This window comes from Loxodonta africana, chromosome 11 (genome assembly GCF_030014295.1).
Source record: "Loxodonta africana isolate mLoxAfr1 chromosome 11, mLoxAfr1.hap2, whole genome shotgun sequence".
Classification (NCBI taxonomy): domain Eukaryota; kingdom Metazoa; phylum Chordata; class Mammalia; order Proboscidea; family Elephantidae; genus Loxodonta; species Loxodonta africana.
The window spans coordinates 11466223-11483078 of record NC_087352.1 but is presented as its reverse complement, the minus strand read 5'-3'; the positions used below and the strand labels follow the sequence as shown (position 1 = coordinate 11483078).

Below are 16856 nucleotides of genomic sequence, written 5' to 3'. Positions count from 1 at the left end.
GAGTAACAGGTCATAACAGGTTTCAGTGAATTCCGTGAATCCTCCTCGCAAGTTATCGAAACTGAGATGGTCTTGGGGACCCCCGAACTTGCAAGCGGTGTCAGGAGTGAGAGTGGTCTTGGGGGTTGTTCCCTAACTTTGCAGTCTGAGACTCACAAAGCCGCTCACGGGGTCGGCTGGATACAGCGTACAGTTGTGAGCACACCAGAACACATTCCCTGCAGACCTCCTCAGAGAACCCCAGCTAAGCAAGAGACACGGTACAAAAATAGTTTATTACAAAAGAAATTCAACCAAAATGCCTAATAATTTACATTGTTATCAGTGCCCGCCTACGGCCCATCTCTCCTCTCCTTGTCTGTCCGGGTACAGGAAAGAGAAGAGTGGCTGTTTCTGGTTCCACCAACTCTGGGATAGGACAAGGAAGTGAACGTTTGGATGGAATTCCAGACAGGGGCCTGGTGCCTGAGAATAACCGGGTCAGAGTCCTGGGTGGGGGGACGAGATGGGGGAGTATCTGCTCTTAGAAGAAGGGACTTATGGGTAGGTGCATGTGCCTCTGTGCAAATCCTGGTCCCAAAGATTGGGGGGGGGGGGCAGAGTGAGATCTTCACAGTTTTCAGGAGGGCTGACCCCACAGGACAGGGAGGCCCCTCCTCATGAGTCCAAGATCTGCCCCCCCGTCCCTCTCAGCTGCCTCCTGGAGCTGGAGAGGGCGGTATAGGACGGCCTGGGGCTCGGAGGACCCCAGCAAAGGGCAGGAAGGCAGGTGGAGATGAAGGAGGAAGGAAGAAATTGGGGGGAACCATGGGAAATCCAGGGGGGTCCTTGGGGGGAGACTGGGAAGGTGAAGAAGATGGTGATGCAGAAAGAAGACCTGTGGGGAGAAAAGAGAAGGGTGACAGCAGTGAGAAACTGAATCTACACATGAAGGGGCTGAGGCCCGGACTCCTGGGTCTGAAGGAAGAGGTGGCTCGGGGCTGTGACTCCTGAGTCTGAGGGAAGAAGGGGCTGGGTCCTAGACTCCTGGCTCTGAGGGAGGAGTGGGCTCGGGGCCTGGACTCCTGGGTCTGAGGGAGTAAACGGCTGCGGGCCTGGACTCCTGGGTGTGAGGGAGGAGGGGGCTGGGGGCCTGGACTCCTGGGTGTGAGGGAGGAAGAGGCTGAGGGCTGGATTTTTGGGTTTGAGGGAGAAGGAGGCTGGGTCCTGGACTTCTGAGTTTGAGGGAGGAGGGAGGGAACCAGCAGCCCGGACACCTGAGTCCTGAGGGAAGAAAAGGTTGGGGGCCCGACTCTTGGGTCCGAGAGAGGAGACTAGGAGCCTGTGGGTTGGGAGGAGGTCTCACCGTTGGAGCTGAGGCGGCTGCTGCTCTCAGGGGAAGTGGTGGCACTCCTCTCAGGAGATGGCTCTGGCTGTGGCGGAGGAGCTGGCCGCGTGGCCTTCCCCCTCAGAATGTCAATGACCTGTGGGAAGATGGGGGATCACCAGGAAGCCACCCCTACCCACATGCTCCTCCATCTCTTCTTGCTCATGGGGTCTGTCAGTCCAGGGCCTCCATGCCAGAGCCTCTCTTTCTCAGAGTGTGACATGGGAAAGTTACTTTCTTCCTTTGTGCCTCAGCCTTTCACTTCTAAAACTCATGCTCACAGGCACACTAGTGCCTTTGCACCCACCAATTCACATGCCCACTCGTTTTTAGTTACCATGGTGTCATTTCCGACTCATGGCGACCCCATGTGTGCAGAGTAGAACTGCTCCAGAAGATTGTCAAGGCTGTGACCTTTTGGAAGCAGATCGCCAGGCCTGTCTTCCGAGGTACCTCTGGGTGGGTTCAAACTGCCAGCCCTTCCTCTGGGCTAGGAGTGGACTGCTTAACCGTTGCACCACTACGCCCACTCCTTACACTCCCATACTGGCCCAAACACACATTTTCACACACACTCCTGCATCCTTGCACACACATGACCACGCACCTGTCCCGCCGCACACACACGTGTGCATTGGCACGCACACACCCCCGTACATTCTCACCCTCTCAGGCTCCTGCCCGGACCTGCGCCCCCACCCTCACAGAAGGGCCAACCTCTGGCGCGCACACTCACCCGACGGCTGCGCGCCACCATGAGCGGCGTGTCGTTGTGGCAGTTCTTGAGGCCGCTGTCAGCGCCGCTGCGGACCAGCGTGCGCACCAGCGGGAGGAGCCCGCGGCCGGACGCCGAGTGCAGCGCCGAGCTGCCGGAATACATTTGCGCGTTCACGTTGGCGCCGTGCTGCTGGGCGGAAGGGGCGGGTTAGAACGGGCCAGAACCCGCAAGAGTGGGACAGACCTGGGCCAGACACGGTGGATAGGCCGTGGCCCACAGAAGGGCGGGTCTTGCGAGAGTGGCAGGGCCCAGGGCGCAGGCCAGGCCGGGGGCGTGGCCAGCCGAGTGGGTGTGGTTACACGAGGGCGTGGCCAAAACTAGCAGCGGGCCAGGGACAGTTGTCGTGGGCGGGCTCCTAGACCGGCGTTGCCCGAGCCGCTTGAGCGAGGGGCGGAAGAGGGAACCGGGGCGGAGCCATATCGGGCTGGGGTGGGGTCATAGGAGAGTTGTCGCTAGAACTAAAAGCAGCCCAGAGGGGATTGGGCGGGCGGCGCTGAACCAATCAAAGCTGGAGCGGGCGGACTGGCCGAGGCAGGGGCGGTCAGATAAGGGGAGGGTCCAGAGTCTTGGCCAGATCGAGGGTGGAGTCAGGGCGGAGGGTCAGTGAAGGGACAAGGTCAAAGCCTGTAGCCGGAGTCGGAAAAACCATCGCTGGGAGGGGCCTGGGGCGTTGTGGGGGCGGAGGAGGAGTGGAAGAGAGCCCGGCACAGGGTCGCAGCCAGGGGAGGGAATTCAGGGAGTTAAGGGACGAGCCCTAGAGGAGGATCAGAGCTGGGAAGCAGAGCTCGAAACGGAGAACTAGCCAGAACTGGAAGGCGGGGTCAGGGCCGGGCGGGGGCCCAGAGAAGAGGGTGGGCGAGAGACTAAGGAGGGGGCCGTACCCACCTGCAGTAGCAGTTGCACCATGCTAAGGCTGTTGTTTTCCACGGCGTGGATGAGAGGGGAGCGACCGCTCTTAATGTCCTGTGGCAGGAAGGAAGGGTCTCTGAGCTTCTCCAATTTCTGTCCAGCCAGACGCCAGCATCCGACCCGCCTGGTCCAGCCTTGGTGTCCCGCAAGCTCCTTCAAGCCCCGCCCACTCGCGCGCTCTCACGCAAGCTCCACCCATGTCCCCGCCCCTTCCGAGTAAAGCCCCACCCCTGCCTCTCTTGGCACCAACCCCGGTCAGCGCATGCTCACCACGGCGTCGATATCGGCGCCACGCTCCAGCAGCAGCAACACGGCTTCGTGGCACTCGGTGTTCACCGCCACGTGCAGGGCGGTGAGCCCTGAGGGGGGGGTGGGGGGGGCTCAGTCAACCTCTGGCCCGGGACCTTGCAGCCCCGGCTGGACTCCAGGTCCTGGCGACAGCCACCCTCGCTCGCCCTACTCACCATCATAATTGCGGGCCTCCAGGTCCACGGTGCCCGGGGCTGCACTGTCCAGCAGGGCCCGCAAGCAGGTGGGACTGCGGTGTTCGCACGCCAGGTGAGCTGCCGTCTGACCGTGGCGGTCCAGCGCCATGGGGCTGGCGCCGGCCATCACCAACAACCGAACCACGGATGGCAGCGTGGTGATCACTGCCAGGTGCAGCGGTGTCTAGAGGATAGCGGCTATGAGGGACCCATGCTCTGCCCAGAGTTCCAGTCCAACCTTCCTAAAATTTCCAAAGCCTGACCCCTAGCAACCCATAACCAGAAGTCTGGGGCACCTCCTTCAGGTTCAAGTCAGAGCCCCCCAGCTCTTCCTCCCTTAGAACTCAGAAGGCTGGGCTTCCAGCCTCCTCTTACCCCACAATCCGGATTCTGGGTCCCCAGTCCCCTCCTCCCTCACACCCAGGAGTCTGGGGCAGCTTCCTGCTTACAACTAAAAGTCTGGGGTTCCAGCCCGCTCCTGGACCCGGGAGTCCCAGCCTCCTGTCCCCTTCTCCCTTAGACCCAGGAATCCAGGCCCCAAGCCAGGTCCCTGCTCCCTCAGACCCAGTAGTCTGAACACCCCTCTCTCAAGACACAGGAACCCTGGCCCCCTGCCCCCTCTTCCCTTAGACCTAGGAACCCAGGCCCCCAGGTTCCTAGGTCTAAGGTCCTTCCTCCATCAGACCCAGGAGTTCAGCTCCCAGACAGACCCCTCCTGCCTCAGACACAGGAATCCAGGCCCCTGTCCCCAGACCTCTCTTTCCTCAGACCCAGGAGTCCAGGCCCCCACCCCCAGGCTCACCTGCCGTAGGTTGTTATAGATGTCCAGCTCCCGGCCCCCGTGCTGGAAGAGATTGACCAGCCGGTGCACGGCCGGCAGGTTGCCCTGCACCACGGCAATGTGGAGGGGCCTAGAGGGGGAAGAATCACAGGTGTGAGGAATGGTCGCCTCTCACCCCAGTCTCTTGGCTGTGCTAACTTCAAGGTGTGTTGGCTACTTTGGAAATCTGCAGAATCCAACCACTTCTCCCCATGCCCTCCACCCTGGTTGAGCAACCATTGTCTTCCTCCTGGATTATTCTAGTCCTCTCCTCACTGGCCTTGCTGCTTCCACACCAGCCCTACAGGTCTGTTGCCTATGCACTAGCCAGGGGGACCCTTTTAGAACCTAAATCAGGTTACGTCCATCTTCTACCCAGAACTTTGAGCTCCTGTGGCTCACAAGGCCCCATGTGATCTTGCTGCGCCTGTCTCCAGTACCCTTTGACCTCATCTCCTTTGTTCTCCACACCCTGCTCTGGCCACGCTGGTCTCCTTGTGTTCCTCAAATATACCAAGCATGTGCACCTCTTCAGGCCTTTGCACTGGCTGTTCCCTCTGCCTGAAACATTCCCCCACATATCTGCAAGGCTTGTACTCCTCAAGAGGTCCCTGGGTGATGCAAACAGTTTGCACTTAACAGCTAACCTGAAGGTTGGTGATTGGAACCCCCCAGTGGCACCTCGGAAGAAAAGTCCTGGCAATCTGCTTCTGTAAATATTACAGCCAAGAAAACCCTATGGAGCAGCTCTACTCCGTAACACGTGGGGTTGCCATGAGTTGGAATCGACTTGATAGCAACTGATTTTTTTTTTTTTTTTTTTTTTTTGCTTTTCCTTGCTCAGGCTTTGTTAAAATGGCAAGACAGGGTTCACTTCCCCTCCACCTTACCCAGCTTGATTTTCCTCCACATCACCTGGCATTGTACCACTGACTTGTTTCCTGTCTGAAGCTCCCCCACTAGAATGTCAGCTCCACCAGGGCAGAGGGTTGTCTATCTGGTTCACTGCCCAGTGCCTAGGACCGTGCCTGGCTCTGCGTTGGTGACCCCTAAACGTGTGCTGAGTAAGTAATTCCATCTCAGCGATCACCCTGGCCATCCTTCGAGTTGGTGAGCCCGTCTGTGGACCACAGTTTTCTGTGAAATGAGTGGGGATAAGCTAGATGCTATCAAGGGCTGTCTCAGTGGTGTCTGTATATCAGGTTCAGGACTGAGTATATAAGTGGACAGAGAACTTTGCCTAAAAGGAGCTGGGGACAAACTGAGATGGGTCATGGTTATGGACGCTGGGCTGTGCAGCCCAGGGTTCCCTTCAAGACTGAAGGACCCCATTCCCTCCGCTTCTGGGAAGGTCAGCAGCTCTCAGCGCTTTCTGGGAATCACCCTTGGCTGAAGAGAGATGCTTGCCCAGGGTCGTGCCCCCGTGGAAGGGATGGGCAGCCATGATCCAAGGGTATCCAATGGCTGGTCAATAAGGCCCGGCCTCTGGGCCCAACTTTGAAGGCCATCCCTGCTTCAGTGTTCCCTGTGGGAGAGCTGAGACTTTGTTGAGGCTGCACCACAGCTCAATTTCTCCCTCTGTGTGGTCCCCAGTCCTGCTTCCATCATCCCCATGGGTGTTGATTCTGAAAGTACTCCCCAATAGACTTCCTGCTTACCTCCCAGGGACCTGAACCTCAAACAGTCATTTAGAGCAAAAGGCAATCTAGGAAGATTGTGTGTGTTGGAGAGCATGTGTGTGCACAGGCATGCATGTGCATGGGGCTGGGGACATCAGAGTTGAGGGCTACACAGGCCTGACAGCTTTTCTTTAATGTTCGCAAAGTTACTAGATCAACTACTTTATCGGTTCTGGTTCTGACGACTGTCCAAAGCAAAATCCAGGATCTACATTTTAAGCCAGTTCCCTAGGTGATTCTGATGGAGGCTCAGACATCCTGCAGCCCAGGGGGTTTCTGGTGGTAGGTGGGCCAGGGTTGCAAATGGAGCTTCCTTCCTACCTGTGAATGCTGGGGCAAAGTCACGGGGTCCTTCGAACCTGTTTTCTCCTCGATAAAGTGCAGCCCTGAGGTGGTGCAAATGGTTTGCGCTTAACTGCTAACCTACAGGCTGACAGTTCAAAACCACCCAACTGTGCTGAAGAAAGGCCTGGCGGTCTGCTTCAGCCCAGAAAACTCTATGGAGCAATTCTACTCTGTAACGCATGGGGTCGCCGTGAGTCGAAATCGACTCCATGGCAATGGTTTTTTTTTTTTTTTTAAGTTAAGTTATAGCCCACAATTAGCGCCCACCTCCCAGGAAAGACTATGGCAGGTGGAACGCTGAAACTGGATCCTGACTGGTGAAAGTCAGATTTAAAAGGGAAATGTTGGGGGAGGGGCCGGACCTGGGTGGGCGGTCCCTGTGAAGGGCTCCGTCCCCTCCCTACACCTCCCAGGACTCCCGGCCAGGGTCCCTCGCGGGGCGGGCGGGGTTAAGTGAGGGCAGAGGGAGCGAATGATTTCAGAGAAACCGTCCAGGCCCTAGTTCCCATAAACGCGCACGGGCCGCAGGGGGTGGGGCGGGGCTGGAGGAAGTGGGGACGGGAGGGGCGGCCCAGCCCTCGGACTTCCAGTAACAGGTCTGTTGGGCGGGGCTCCGCTTCCTGCTCCCGGGGGAGGGAAGCCTGTCCCGCCGGAGGTCTAACCCGGCCACCCTCGGCACCCCAACTTCCATCCTGAATGGGGCCAGGAAGGGGGTAGGAGCCCATGCCAAGGAGATGTGGCTTCCCTAGAGGACAGACCCCAAATCCTCCAACCCTGGGCCCCTCTGGCACCCCAACCTTCAGGATTCAGACTCCCACTGGCTCCCTACTCCATATCCTGGCATTCCCCAAATCTCTTGAGAGCCAGGAATACAGCACCCCAATTCTTCTTTGGGGACTCGAACTTACAGACCCTGGACCCTCCGAGCTCTGGGTCCCTTAAGCTGCCCTCTACCGTGTTCCTTGTCCCCTTGGGGACCCAGGAATGCAGTGCCCCAGTCGTTGCCCCTTTGGGGTCACAGACTTCCAGGCCCCTAGCAGGGCCGCCTTCACAGGAATGCGACCTGTGCAGTTTGCACAGGGCCCCACGCTTAGAAGGGCCCACGCTTGTTTTAATGCTCTGCTGCAGCTGCCTTGAAATTCTTTTTGAACAAGGGATCCTACACAATCATTTGCACTGGGCCCTGCCTCTAGGCCCCCTCGGAGTTCGTCATCATGTTCCTTAACCTCCTTGGGGATCCAGGAATACAGCACTCCAACCTCTGCTCTCTGGGATTCACAACATGTCCCCTGACCTCTGGGGGGGAGGGGGGTTCAGATACCGTGAGACTCTTGTTCCCCTGAAGACCCAGAAGTCCAGCGTCCCAACCGTTGCTAACTGGGGGACTCAGACAAGGTCCCAGCCCTCTCCTCCCCCGCCGCCCCCCTCCCCAAGCTTTAAGTGGGGCCAAGGCGCAGTCTGGGGCTGGGACAGCTGCCCGTTCCGGTAAAGTCTCGGCCCCAGCGGAAGGGGTTAAGGTTTGAGGGAGAGTCAGGAGGGGGAAGGTTGCTAGTGAGTGACGGGGTGCTGACGTGGGGGGAGGCAGAGCAGCTGGGCTGCGGTCAAGTTCTGCGGGAAGGGATTTCCCCCAACAGGCAGCTGAGGCAGAAGTGTTTGCGTTGGGGGGAGGGCGGGTGGGGCGCGGGTCTAGGGCTGGAGACTGCTTTCACAGGCCACAACAGGTCACCCGCGGGGGCAGATACAAGATGACCCCCAGGGGCACTGAGCCTAGGCGGGGAACAAGGTTTTGTTGAGCTCTTTAGATCTCCAACACTTTCTCCTGCTTCGCCTCACAGGGATGGCCCATAACTACCCACGACTACTGGGACCTCTGTTCAGTCAACACCAACTCCCACGTATTGAGTGGTTACTGTGTTGCCAGGCCCTGTTCTCTGCACCATATGTGTACACCATTGCACTGAATCCTAATTGCGAGAGGGGCTGTTATGAGTCCTGATTTCCAGACAGGGAAACTGAGGCTCAGGGAGGTGAAGTCACCCAGTAGACCAGCGGTGGTCTTCCATCCTGCAGAAATGGGCCTGTTCAGCCTATGTGTGGTTTCCAGTCCCCAAAACCAATTCCCAGATGGGCAGTTTCTAGAAATAATCTCATTTCTTCCTCACAGAGATCCTCACACATTTATGGTTCCTGGGTTTTTTTTTTTAAATGGAGAAACTGAGGCACGGGGGGGTGAGAAAGTGGCCAGCTGAGATTCAAACCTAGGTGGACAGAATACCAGTAATCATGATGGTCAAGTGTATTGATGGTATAGGGCTAAATTCTCCCTGCAGGATTGCACAGCAGACTCATGAAAGCTGGAACTTTCTTCCAATTGCAGGTGAAAAAGCATGGGGGTTGTGAAATTTAGGGGGTCTTCAAATTAATTTAGTGGATTGTGGCCAGCAGAAAAACAATGAAACAGACTAGGATAGAAAACATCAAAGTAGATCCTATGGAGTTTGGATGAATATTGTTTCGTTTTGTGCAATTTTTAGTTCAAGTATATGTGGGTATGTATTATGGGCATGCTGGATTTGATATAAAGTAGCAGTAATAATAATATACACTTATTGAGCACATAAGGAGTCCCCGGGTGGTACAAACCATTAAGCGCTTGACTACTAGCCAAAAGGTTGGCGGTTCAAACCCACCCAGAGGCAACTTGGAAGACAGACCCGGTGGTCTGCTTCCAAAAGGTCACGGCCTTGAAAATCCAATGGAGCAGTTCTGCTCTGCACACATGAGTTGGAATCAAGTCGATGGCAACTAACAACATTGAGCACTTACAATATACCAGGCCCAGTGCTAGGAGCTTTACATGTATAATTCATGTAATAAATCAATCACTGAAATGCATTTCTTACTTTTGAGTTGTGATAAAAAAATTGGAAGCCTCTGATTCCAAAAACAGTTCTAAGGAGGAACTGCTGTCAGGGTACCCATTTTTTAGAGGAAACTGAGGCTCAGAGAGGGGAAGGGCCTTGCTCAAGGTCACCCAGCTAGCAGTGGAGATGGGATTCTAACTCAGGTCCTGGTGATGCAAAAGCCCAAGCTGAGTGCCCGTGTGTTGTGGGTAAGGTGGGTGGAGGGCTGGCCTCCCTACCTGCCCTCCATTAGTGGGGGACTGTCACTTACGTGTCTCCGTCCTCATCTGCACGGGTGGCCATGGCGATGTCGGCTGACAGGGGGTGTTCCATTGAGCACATGATGGGGTACAGGGGGGCAGGCAAGCTTAGCAGTGGAAAGGGGGAGCCCATGGTTGGGGTGGAGTACAGGGGTAGTAAAGGTCCTGGGTAGTGGGGAACAGAGAAAAGATGTAGGTGAGGCCAAGCCCAGAGACCCTTAACCCACTCCCCATCTCTTGGCTTTGCAGTGCAGTCTGACTTTCATCTCCAGTTTTTCTGCAATCTCATACTGGGTCCTCAAGTCCCAGGACAAGGCCAAGACAAACCCCCTTTCCCCATCCCTCCCTTCTGGCTTCCATAACACCCCCAGTCTTGGTCACCCTCGTTGTCATTTAACTGAATCTCATCTCCTGCTAGAAAAAGAATCCCTTAAGGGTGTGGACCAATCCCCCAACATCATCCAGCAGGGAAACGCCAGGGCCTGTTTGCTAAGTGAATTTATGGCCAAGAGAGATAAGGAATGGATGGAGAACTGGGCAAAGAGTGTGGGGTGTATGTGTAGAAGGTTTGGGGAGAGGAGAGGAGAGGGTCAGAGGGTAAGAGGGGGTGGCATCAGAAGCCTGTCCAGATTCAATGGTTGGAAGGGACCATAAAAAAACAAACCTGTTGCCTTCAAGTCAATTCCGACTTATCCATGGCAGCAGTCTAATCCACATCCACCCATTGCACAGATGGGAAAAACTGAGGCCCAGGTTCACACCCAGGGAATGGGAAAGGGTGGGGAGGCAGTGCCAGGCTTTCTGATGCACAGCTTGAGCCTCTTTATCTGTTGCACTCTGATGGAGTGGAAGGTGCAGAAACTTGGCTAAGGTTTGGGGAGGGGGCAAATCTGGGCTCTCTGCAGCTTTTGGGGTCACTTGGGGAATGGTGACATGGGCACAGTGGGTAATGCAGACGGGATGGGGAGATTGGCGCATGACCTTCTCTGATATTCCCTTATCCTTGGGGACCCTCCATTCCTGGACCCCCAAGCTTCCAGGTCCCTGCATATCCAATACCAGGCCTTAGGTCTCTGGTGCCTTTTTCTGGAGACCCCTGAATCTCTCATCCTGGCCCTAAATCCTTGAGTCCCAGAATTCCCCAGTCCTGCCCCCCATTCCAAGAACCCTCTGTACCCACACCCTGCCCTTGTGACCCAGATGGGACCCTGATCACTTGTGACCACACATAACTGGGTGTCCAGAACCCTGGTTCTCTGCCCCTCTGGCTCCTTGAACCTCCAGTATCTGGGTCCCTGGAATTCCGGTGTTTCCTTGGATCCCTGGGATCCCAGATAGTGGGGTACTCAGAACCCCAAACTCAGCTATCCTAATTCCTCATGTCTTCTGATATCTGGGTACCTGAAATTTTGACATCCCAGGACCTCTAATATCTGCCTCCTTAGAACCCCAGTCTCTGTTCCCTAGATTGCTTTTGACCCCACATATCTGGATCCCAGGAACCGAAGTTTCTTAGGTCCAGGCCCTGACTCCTCATAACCTTAGATTATCTGAGTTCTTGAGATTTTGTAGTTATGGGACCGTCATATCTATCTGTGTCCCTGGGACCCCAGACTCTACCTTCTGACTCCCCAAGACCCCCATATGAGACCCCCATATATGTATTGCTAAGCACTATACCTTGGCTCCCCATATCTGTGCCACCCCAGCTCCCCTGCCCCCCAGCTCCCTGGGACCTCCATATCTGTGTCCCTGGAACTTTGGGTTCTGTACTCCTGTCCCCCAGCTCCCCGGGACTCCATAGACTTGTCCTGAGCTCTGCACACGGCCCTAGGGACGACCCTACGCCCTGTGCAACCCCCACCTGGCCCTGATTCGCCGGGTCCACTCACCCTGGTAGTAAAGCGCCTCCGGCCGGTGCAGGCCGTGGGGGGGTCCAGGGACGACTGGCGCCTCGGGGCCGCAACAGAGGGACTCCGGGGGGACCCCAGGGCCCGCGGCTGCTTGGGGGGCGGCGGGCTCCGGGGAGGGCGCGCGCAGCGGGCGCTTGCGGAGCGGCAGCGCTGCGCCAGGGGGTCCAGCGGCCTTGGGCCGGGTGCGCAGGTCCACGGGCCCCTCGTCCATGGCCCCCGAGGGGCATCGGGGCATGGGGCCGCCGGCGACGGCGGCCGAACGGGCGGCCGGAGCGCGGCTCTGCTCGGCGGCACCGGAGGGTTGGTTTCTCCGAGCGCCGGGACTTCCCCTGCCGCCGGCTGAACTGAAGGGACTTTTGTCGGCCGGGGCGGTGCCGGCCGCCCGCCTCCCCGCCCCCGGCCCCCCCGGGGCCACCCGTCCGTCCCAGGGGTTTCCTGGACCCGCTGCGCTCCCGCCGCCCCGCGGTGCAGCCGCCGCGCGCCCCGCCCTCGCCGCGCCCCGCGCCCGCCCCCTCTCGGCCCCGGCGTCCCGGCGACTCCGCCTCGCAGGAGGCTGGGGTTAGAAGGTACCCCCAGCCCTGCGGCTGCGGGCCTCTCAATGTCTGGCTCTGTGTTTTTGTCTCTCTGGCTATGTCTCTATATCTCGGCCTCTCCGAGTCTCTGTCAATGATTCTCTTCCCTGTTAATAGGTGTCTCAGAGTCTCAGTCTGTCACTTTTTTTTTTGTATCTCTATCTCTCTCTATAGTCCCTTTGTGTCGCGTACTATCTCGCTAAAAAAAAAAAAAAAAACTGCCTCTCGGTTTTTATCTCTGTCTCTGTCTCCCCCTGGAAAGCAATTGCAAGAGGCCCTGGTGTCGCTAGGACGCAAGTTCGAATCTTGACTCCCACTTCCTCCCTGGCTGACCTTGACCAGGCACTTCCCTCTCCCAGCCGTTTCCTCCTTTGTGGGAGTGAAAAGGCGCACCCAGGGCAGGGGCTGGAGCTCAGCACGCACTCAGGAACTCTTCCTTGACCCTCCCCTGCCCCCACGTACCAATTGTGACTGGGGTGGCGTGGGGTGCATGGAGAAACATTAAATGTGTTCCTCCGTGCGGGGTCCCTGAACCTAGCCCGGCCCAGGGGGCACAGGGTGTGTTCTCGAAGAATCTCAGGTGCACACAGAGAGAGACATGGAGATCAAAAAAGACAGAGGAAGAGAGAGATCGAGAAATAAGAAGAGACCAGTAGGCCAGAGACAAAGCGACCAAGGACTAGGCCCAGGAGGGGAGAGGCAGTCTGACTCCCCTCAGTGCCCCCACTTTCCCCTCCCACCGGGGAGGGGCTGGTTCGTGGGGAACCAGCCGAGCGGGTCGGGGGCATGACTCAGACCCGCCAGAGCTGCCGGGGAGGGAGGGGACAGAGGCAGCCCCTTCCTCGTCTCCTCTCCTGTCCCCTCCCTGTCCCTTCCTCCTCTCGCCCCGCCCGGGGGAGGGGCTCGGCGGCCGGGGCTTTCCCGGATTTCCCTGGGGGCGGGGCCGCCGCTGGGGTTGAGTCCCGGTCAATGAGGCCAGGGAGGCAGAGGGGGAGGGCTTGCGGACCCAGGGGGGCAGGGGATGGGGGCTGCGCCCCGGATCTGCCAAGGCGGCATGCGGGGTCTCCCTGGTTCTGTCAACCCCATATCTCTATCCCTGGCCTCCCTTGTCCCCTCACATTGTCACTGGCCCGGCCCACGTCTCTTTTGTCTCTGTCTTTTGCGACCCTATGACACTGTCTGGGTCTCCATCTCTGCCTGATCTTGTCTCTGTCTCCCCGGAAGCATCTCCCTAGGACCGTGAAAGTGGGTGTGGGCCCCGGCGCTGGGAAGGGACTTTGGCCAGGACGGGCCTCACCCCAGTGGATGGTTAACCTGGGATGTGGGCTCAGATGTAGGCAGAGGGAAGCTTCACCCTTTGCCTGATCTGTCCTCTCTATATGCCTCCCAGCGCATATAGGGTGAAGCATCTGGGCTCACAGATCTGGGTTCAAATCCCATCTCATTCCTTGCTCAGAGGAAATGGGAGGGGAAAGTGAGTGACTCCAGGGCCTCTTGGAATTGCCTCCCAGTGGGAGAGAGAGCAACCCAGAGACAAAGACATAGACACAAAGTCAGACTACCCCCTCACCCCCTTGGTCACTCTGTCTCTGGCCTGTTGGTGTGTCTGGTGTTATTTCTCTGTCTGAGGTGTGACTTCAGACAGTCCACCCCTTCTCCTGAGTCTCAACTTCTTCTGGAAAATGGGGCTGACGTCAACCCCTGCCTCCCGGTATTGTGGGGGCTACAATAAGGGAAGTCTATCCCCTGCCCACCTTCCCAGCCCACCCAGTCCTCTCCTCTGGGAATCCTCAAACACACGGGAGGGATGTGGTGTGGGACACTGCCTCACTGTACGGAAAGGGAAGCCGAGGTTCAGGGAGGCAGAGCTTGTGAAGGTGGTGACCCTAAGAGTTACGGTCAGAAAGACACCCAGGTTCCTCCTGCTCCCCAGCACCCTGTGGCAGGTGGTGCAAAGGGCCTGGGCCCAGGTGGGACTGGGGTTGGGAGTTTCAGCACTTGGCCCAGAGGGTTAGAGATAGAGAGGGTGAGGGATAGAAGGGTCTGAGGGAGGAGGGCCTGAAGGAGAAAGACAGGTCTGAGAGAGGCAGATGGTCTAAGGGAGACGGTCTGAGGAAGGAGGTGAAGATTTGAGGGAGGTGGTGAGGAGGTGATAGTCCGAGGAAGGAAGTGAGGGTTTGAGGGAGGGGAGAAGGTATAATGGAGGTGTGGTTCTGAGGGAGGGGAACAGGGCTGAGGGAGAGGGTCTGAGGAAGGATGTGAGAATCTGAGAGAGGAGGTGAGAGTCTGAGGGAGAAGATGAACATCTGAGAGAGGACAGGCCTTCAGGGAGAAGGAGTGGGTGTGAAAGAAGAGGTAAGGGTCTGAGGAAGGAGATAAGAGTCTGAAGGAAGAGGTGAGGGTCTGAGGGAGAAGGTAAGAGACTGAGGGAGGAGATGAGGATCTGAGGAAGGGGGACAAGGTCTAAGGGAGGGAGGAGGAGCAGTGTGAGAGAGAAGGCTTGAGGGTTGAGGGCTTGGTCTGAGGGAGGAGGAGCAATTTGAGGAGGGCCTCCTTGGGGCAGAGGGAAAGAGAGGTGTGCCTAGAGAACCGGCAGGGACCAAGGGGAGGGAAGGGAAGGGAAGGGAGACTGGGAGTCAGCCCCGCCTTGCAACTGTCTAATTTCCCAGAATCTTCTGCTGCTCAGGAAAGTCCCAGCTTCCACAGCCACCTCCTGCCAGTGTCGGGAATGGAGGATGCAGAACCAGGATGGTCACCCCCTCTTTTCCCCCCTCACTCCTTGCACCCCTCTCTGGGCTTCATGCTCTGGAGCCCCCACCTCCCCTGCTAGCTGGGGCAGCCCCTGGATGAGTCCCGGAAACTTCCCAGAAAAGACCCGGAAGTCTGCTTGGAATCTAACCACTTTCCCTCACGCAGGCTTCCCCTTGTACCTGTTTCTGTCTTCTCCTCCGCCCTACTGCCTCTTCTCCCCTCCTCCTACTCTAACCCTTCCTGGGGGAGGAAAGGCCAAGATCTTACCTGATTAAAATCCTGAGAGGGTAATAAAGTCCTGTCTAGAAGCCTATGGGCCTGGGGCTTTCTTGTCCTCTGACCTCAGTTTCCCCTTCTAAGAGGAGAAAGTAGAGCTGATCAGACCCTAAGTTCCCATCCGGCTCAATTCCTGGGTCTTGTCCTGCCTTGCTTCAAACTGAGAACTAGGTACAAGCTGTGCCTCCTTCTGTCAGTGCTTTGTGATTTCCAGGCAGTTGTTTAAACTCATGGAGCCTCAGCTTCCTCATCTATAAAATGGACCAAACTGAGAAAATATGCTTTTGTCCTCCAGGGCCTGATGTGTAGAAAGTGTTCAGTGCAGTGTAGCTGCTAGTATTGCTATGGTTATTATTATCATTGTTATCAGTTAACCCATGTTTTCAGCAGCAGGACCCATTTCATTAGGGAAATTGGGATTCACCATGCTAGGTTTAGAGACTTGGATTTCAGCCCTGGCTCAGTTGCTTCCTAGGAGCCCTGATGGTGCAATGGTTAAGCACTTGGCTACTAACCCAAAGGTCCATGTGTTCGAACCCACTAGCAGCTCCATGGGAGAAAGATGTGGCAGTCTGCTTCTGTAAAGGTGATAGCCTTGGGAACCCTACTGGGAAAGTTCTACCCCATCCTATACAGTCACTATGAATTGGAATTGACTTGATGGCAATGGGTTTGGTTTGGTTTTGGCTCTGCCACACGCTGGCTGTGTGACCTTGGGCAGGTGGCTTCCCCTGTCTGTGCCTTCCTTGTGCCTTGAATAGTTGGTGACAACAGCTCATGCCTCACGGGGTTGCTGAGCAGGTTGAGAATTTTGTGGACTGACTGACTGAATGAATCGTGTTCATTCCTGTCTCCATACCACCTCCTTAATCCTCACCTTATCCATCAGGCCAGGGCTTCCTTGTCACCCTTTCCTACCCAGAGATGAGACAAGAAGGGTCCATTAACCATGGGTGGGCTGAGCTAGGCTTACTGGCTCCTCTCAACACCTTGAGAATTAATTCACCTATAATTCCCTAAAATCTCATTTGCAGAAAGGGGGACTGAGGCACAGAGAAGTGAAATCATTGCCCAGGGTCACACAGTGAGGAACTGGAAAAGCCGAGATTTGAAGCCAGGCCTGTGTAACCCTAATTTTTTTTTTTTAGATTATGCTTTAAGTGAAAGTTTACAATTCAAGTCAGTCTGTCATATAAAAACTTACACACACATTGTTATATGACCCTAGTTGCTCTCCTACAATGTGACAGCTCACTCCTCTCCACCTTGTATTTCCCGTGTCCATTTTACCAGCTCCTGTCCCCTCTGCTTTCTCATCTCATCTCCAGACAGGAGCTGCCCACATAGTCTCATGTGTCTACTTGAGCTAAGAAGCACACTCCTCACCAGTATCATATTATATATTACAATCCAGTCTAATCTTTGTCTGAGGAGCTGGCTTTGGGAATGGTTTCAATGTTGGACTAACGGAGAGTCTGGGGATCATGACCTCTGGGGTCCCTCCAGTCCCAGGCAGACCATTAAGTCTGGTCTTTTTACTAGAATTTGAGGTCTGCATCCCACTTTTCTCTTGCTCCATCAGGGATTCCCTGTTGTGTTCCCTGTCAAGGCAGTCATTGGTAGCACCATCTAGTTCTTCTGGTCTCAGGCTGATGGAGTCTGGCTTATGTGGCCCTTTCTGTCTCTTGGGCTCATATTTTCCTTGCGTATTTGGTGTTCTTCATTCTCCTTTGCTCCAGGTGAACTGGGACAAATTGATGCATCTTAGATGGCCACTTGCTAGCTTTTAAGACCCCAGA

The 16856-nt window shown here is 56.3% G+C and overlaps 1 protein-coding gene across 1 annotated transcript; it reads right to left on the bottom strand.

Annotated features, from left to right (window-relative positions):
• Positions 1-228: 228 nt before the first annotated feature.
• Positions 229-11753, bottom strand: BCL3 (BCL3 transcription coactivator). Its single transcript, XM_010586444.2, has 9 exons — positions 11438-11753; positions 9557-9710; positions 4341-4449; positions 3518-3722; positions 3324-3412; positions 3030-3107; positions 2103-2270; positions 1346-1463; positions 229-877 (listed from the first exon to the last, which is right to left on the bottom strand). Exons 1-9 carry the CDS (start codon positions 11691-11693, stop codon positions 690-692), a joined length of 1365 nt encoding a protein of 454 aa, XP_010584746.2. The 5' UTR covers positions 11694-11753; the 3' UTR covers positions 229-689.
• Positions 11754-16856: the final 5103 nt, after the last annotated feature.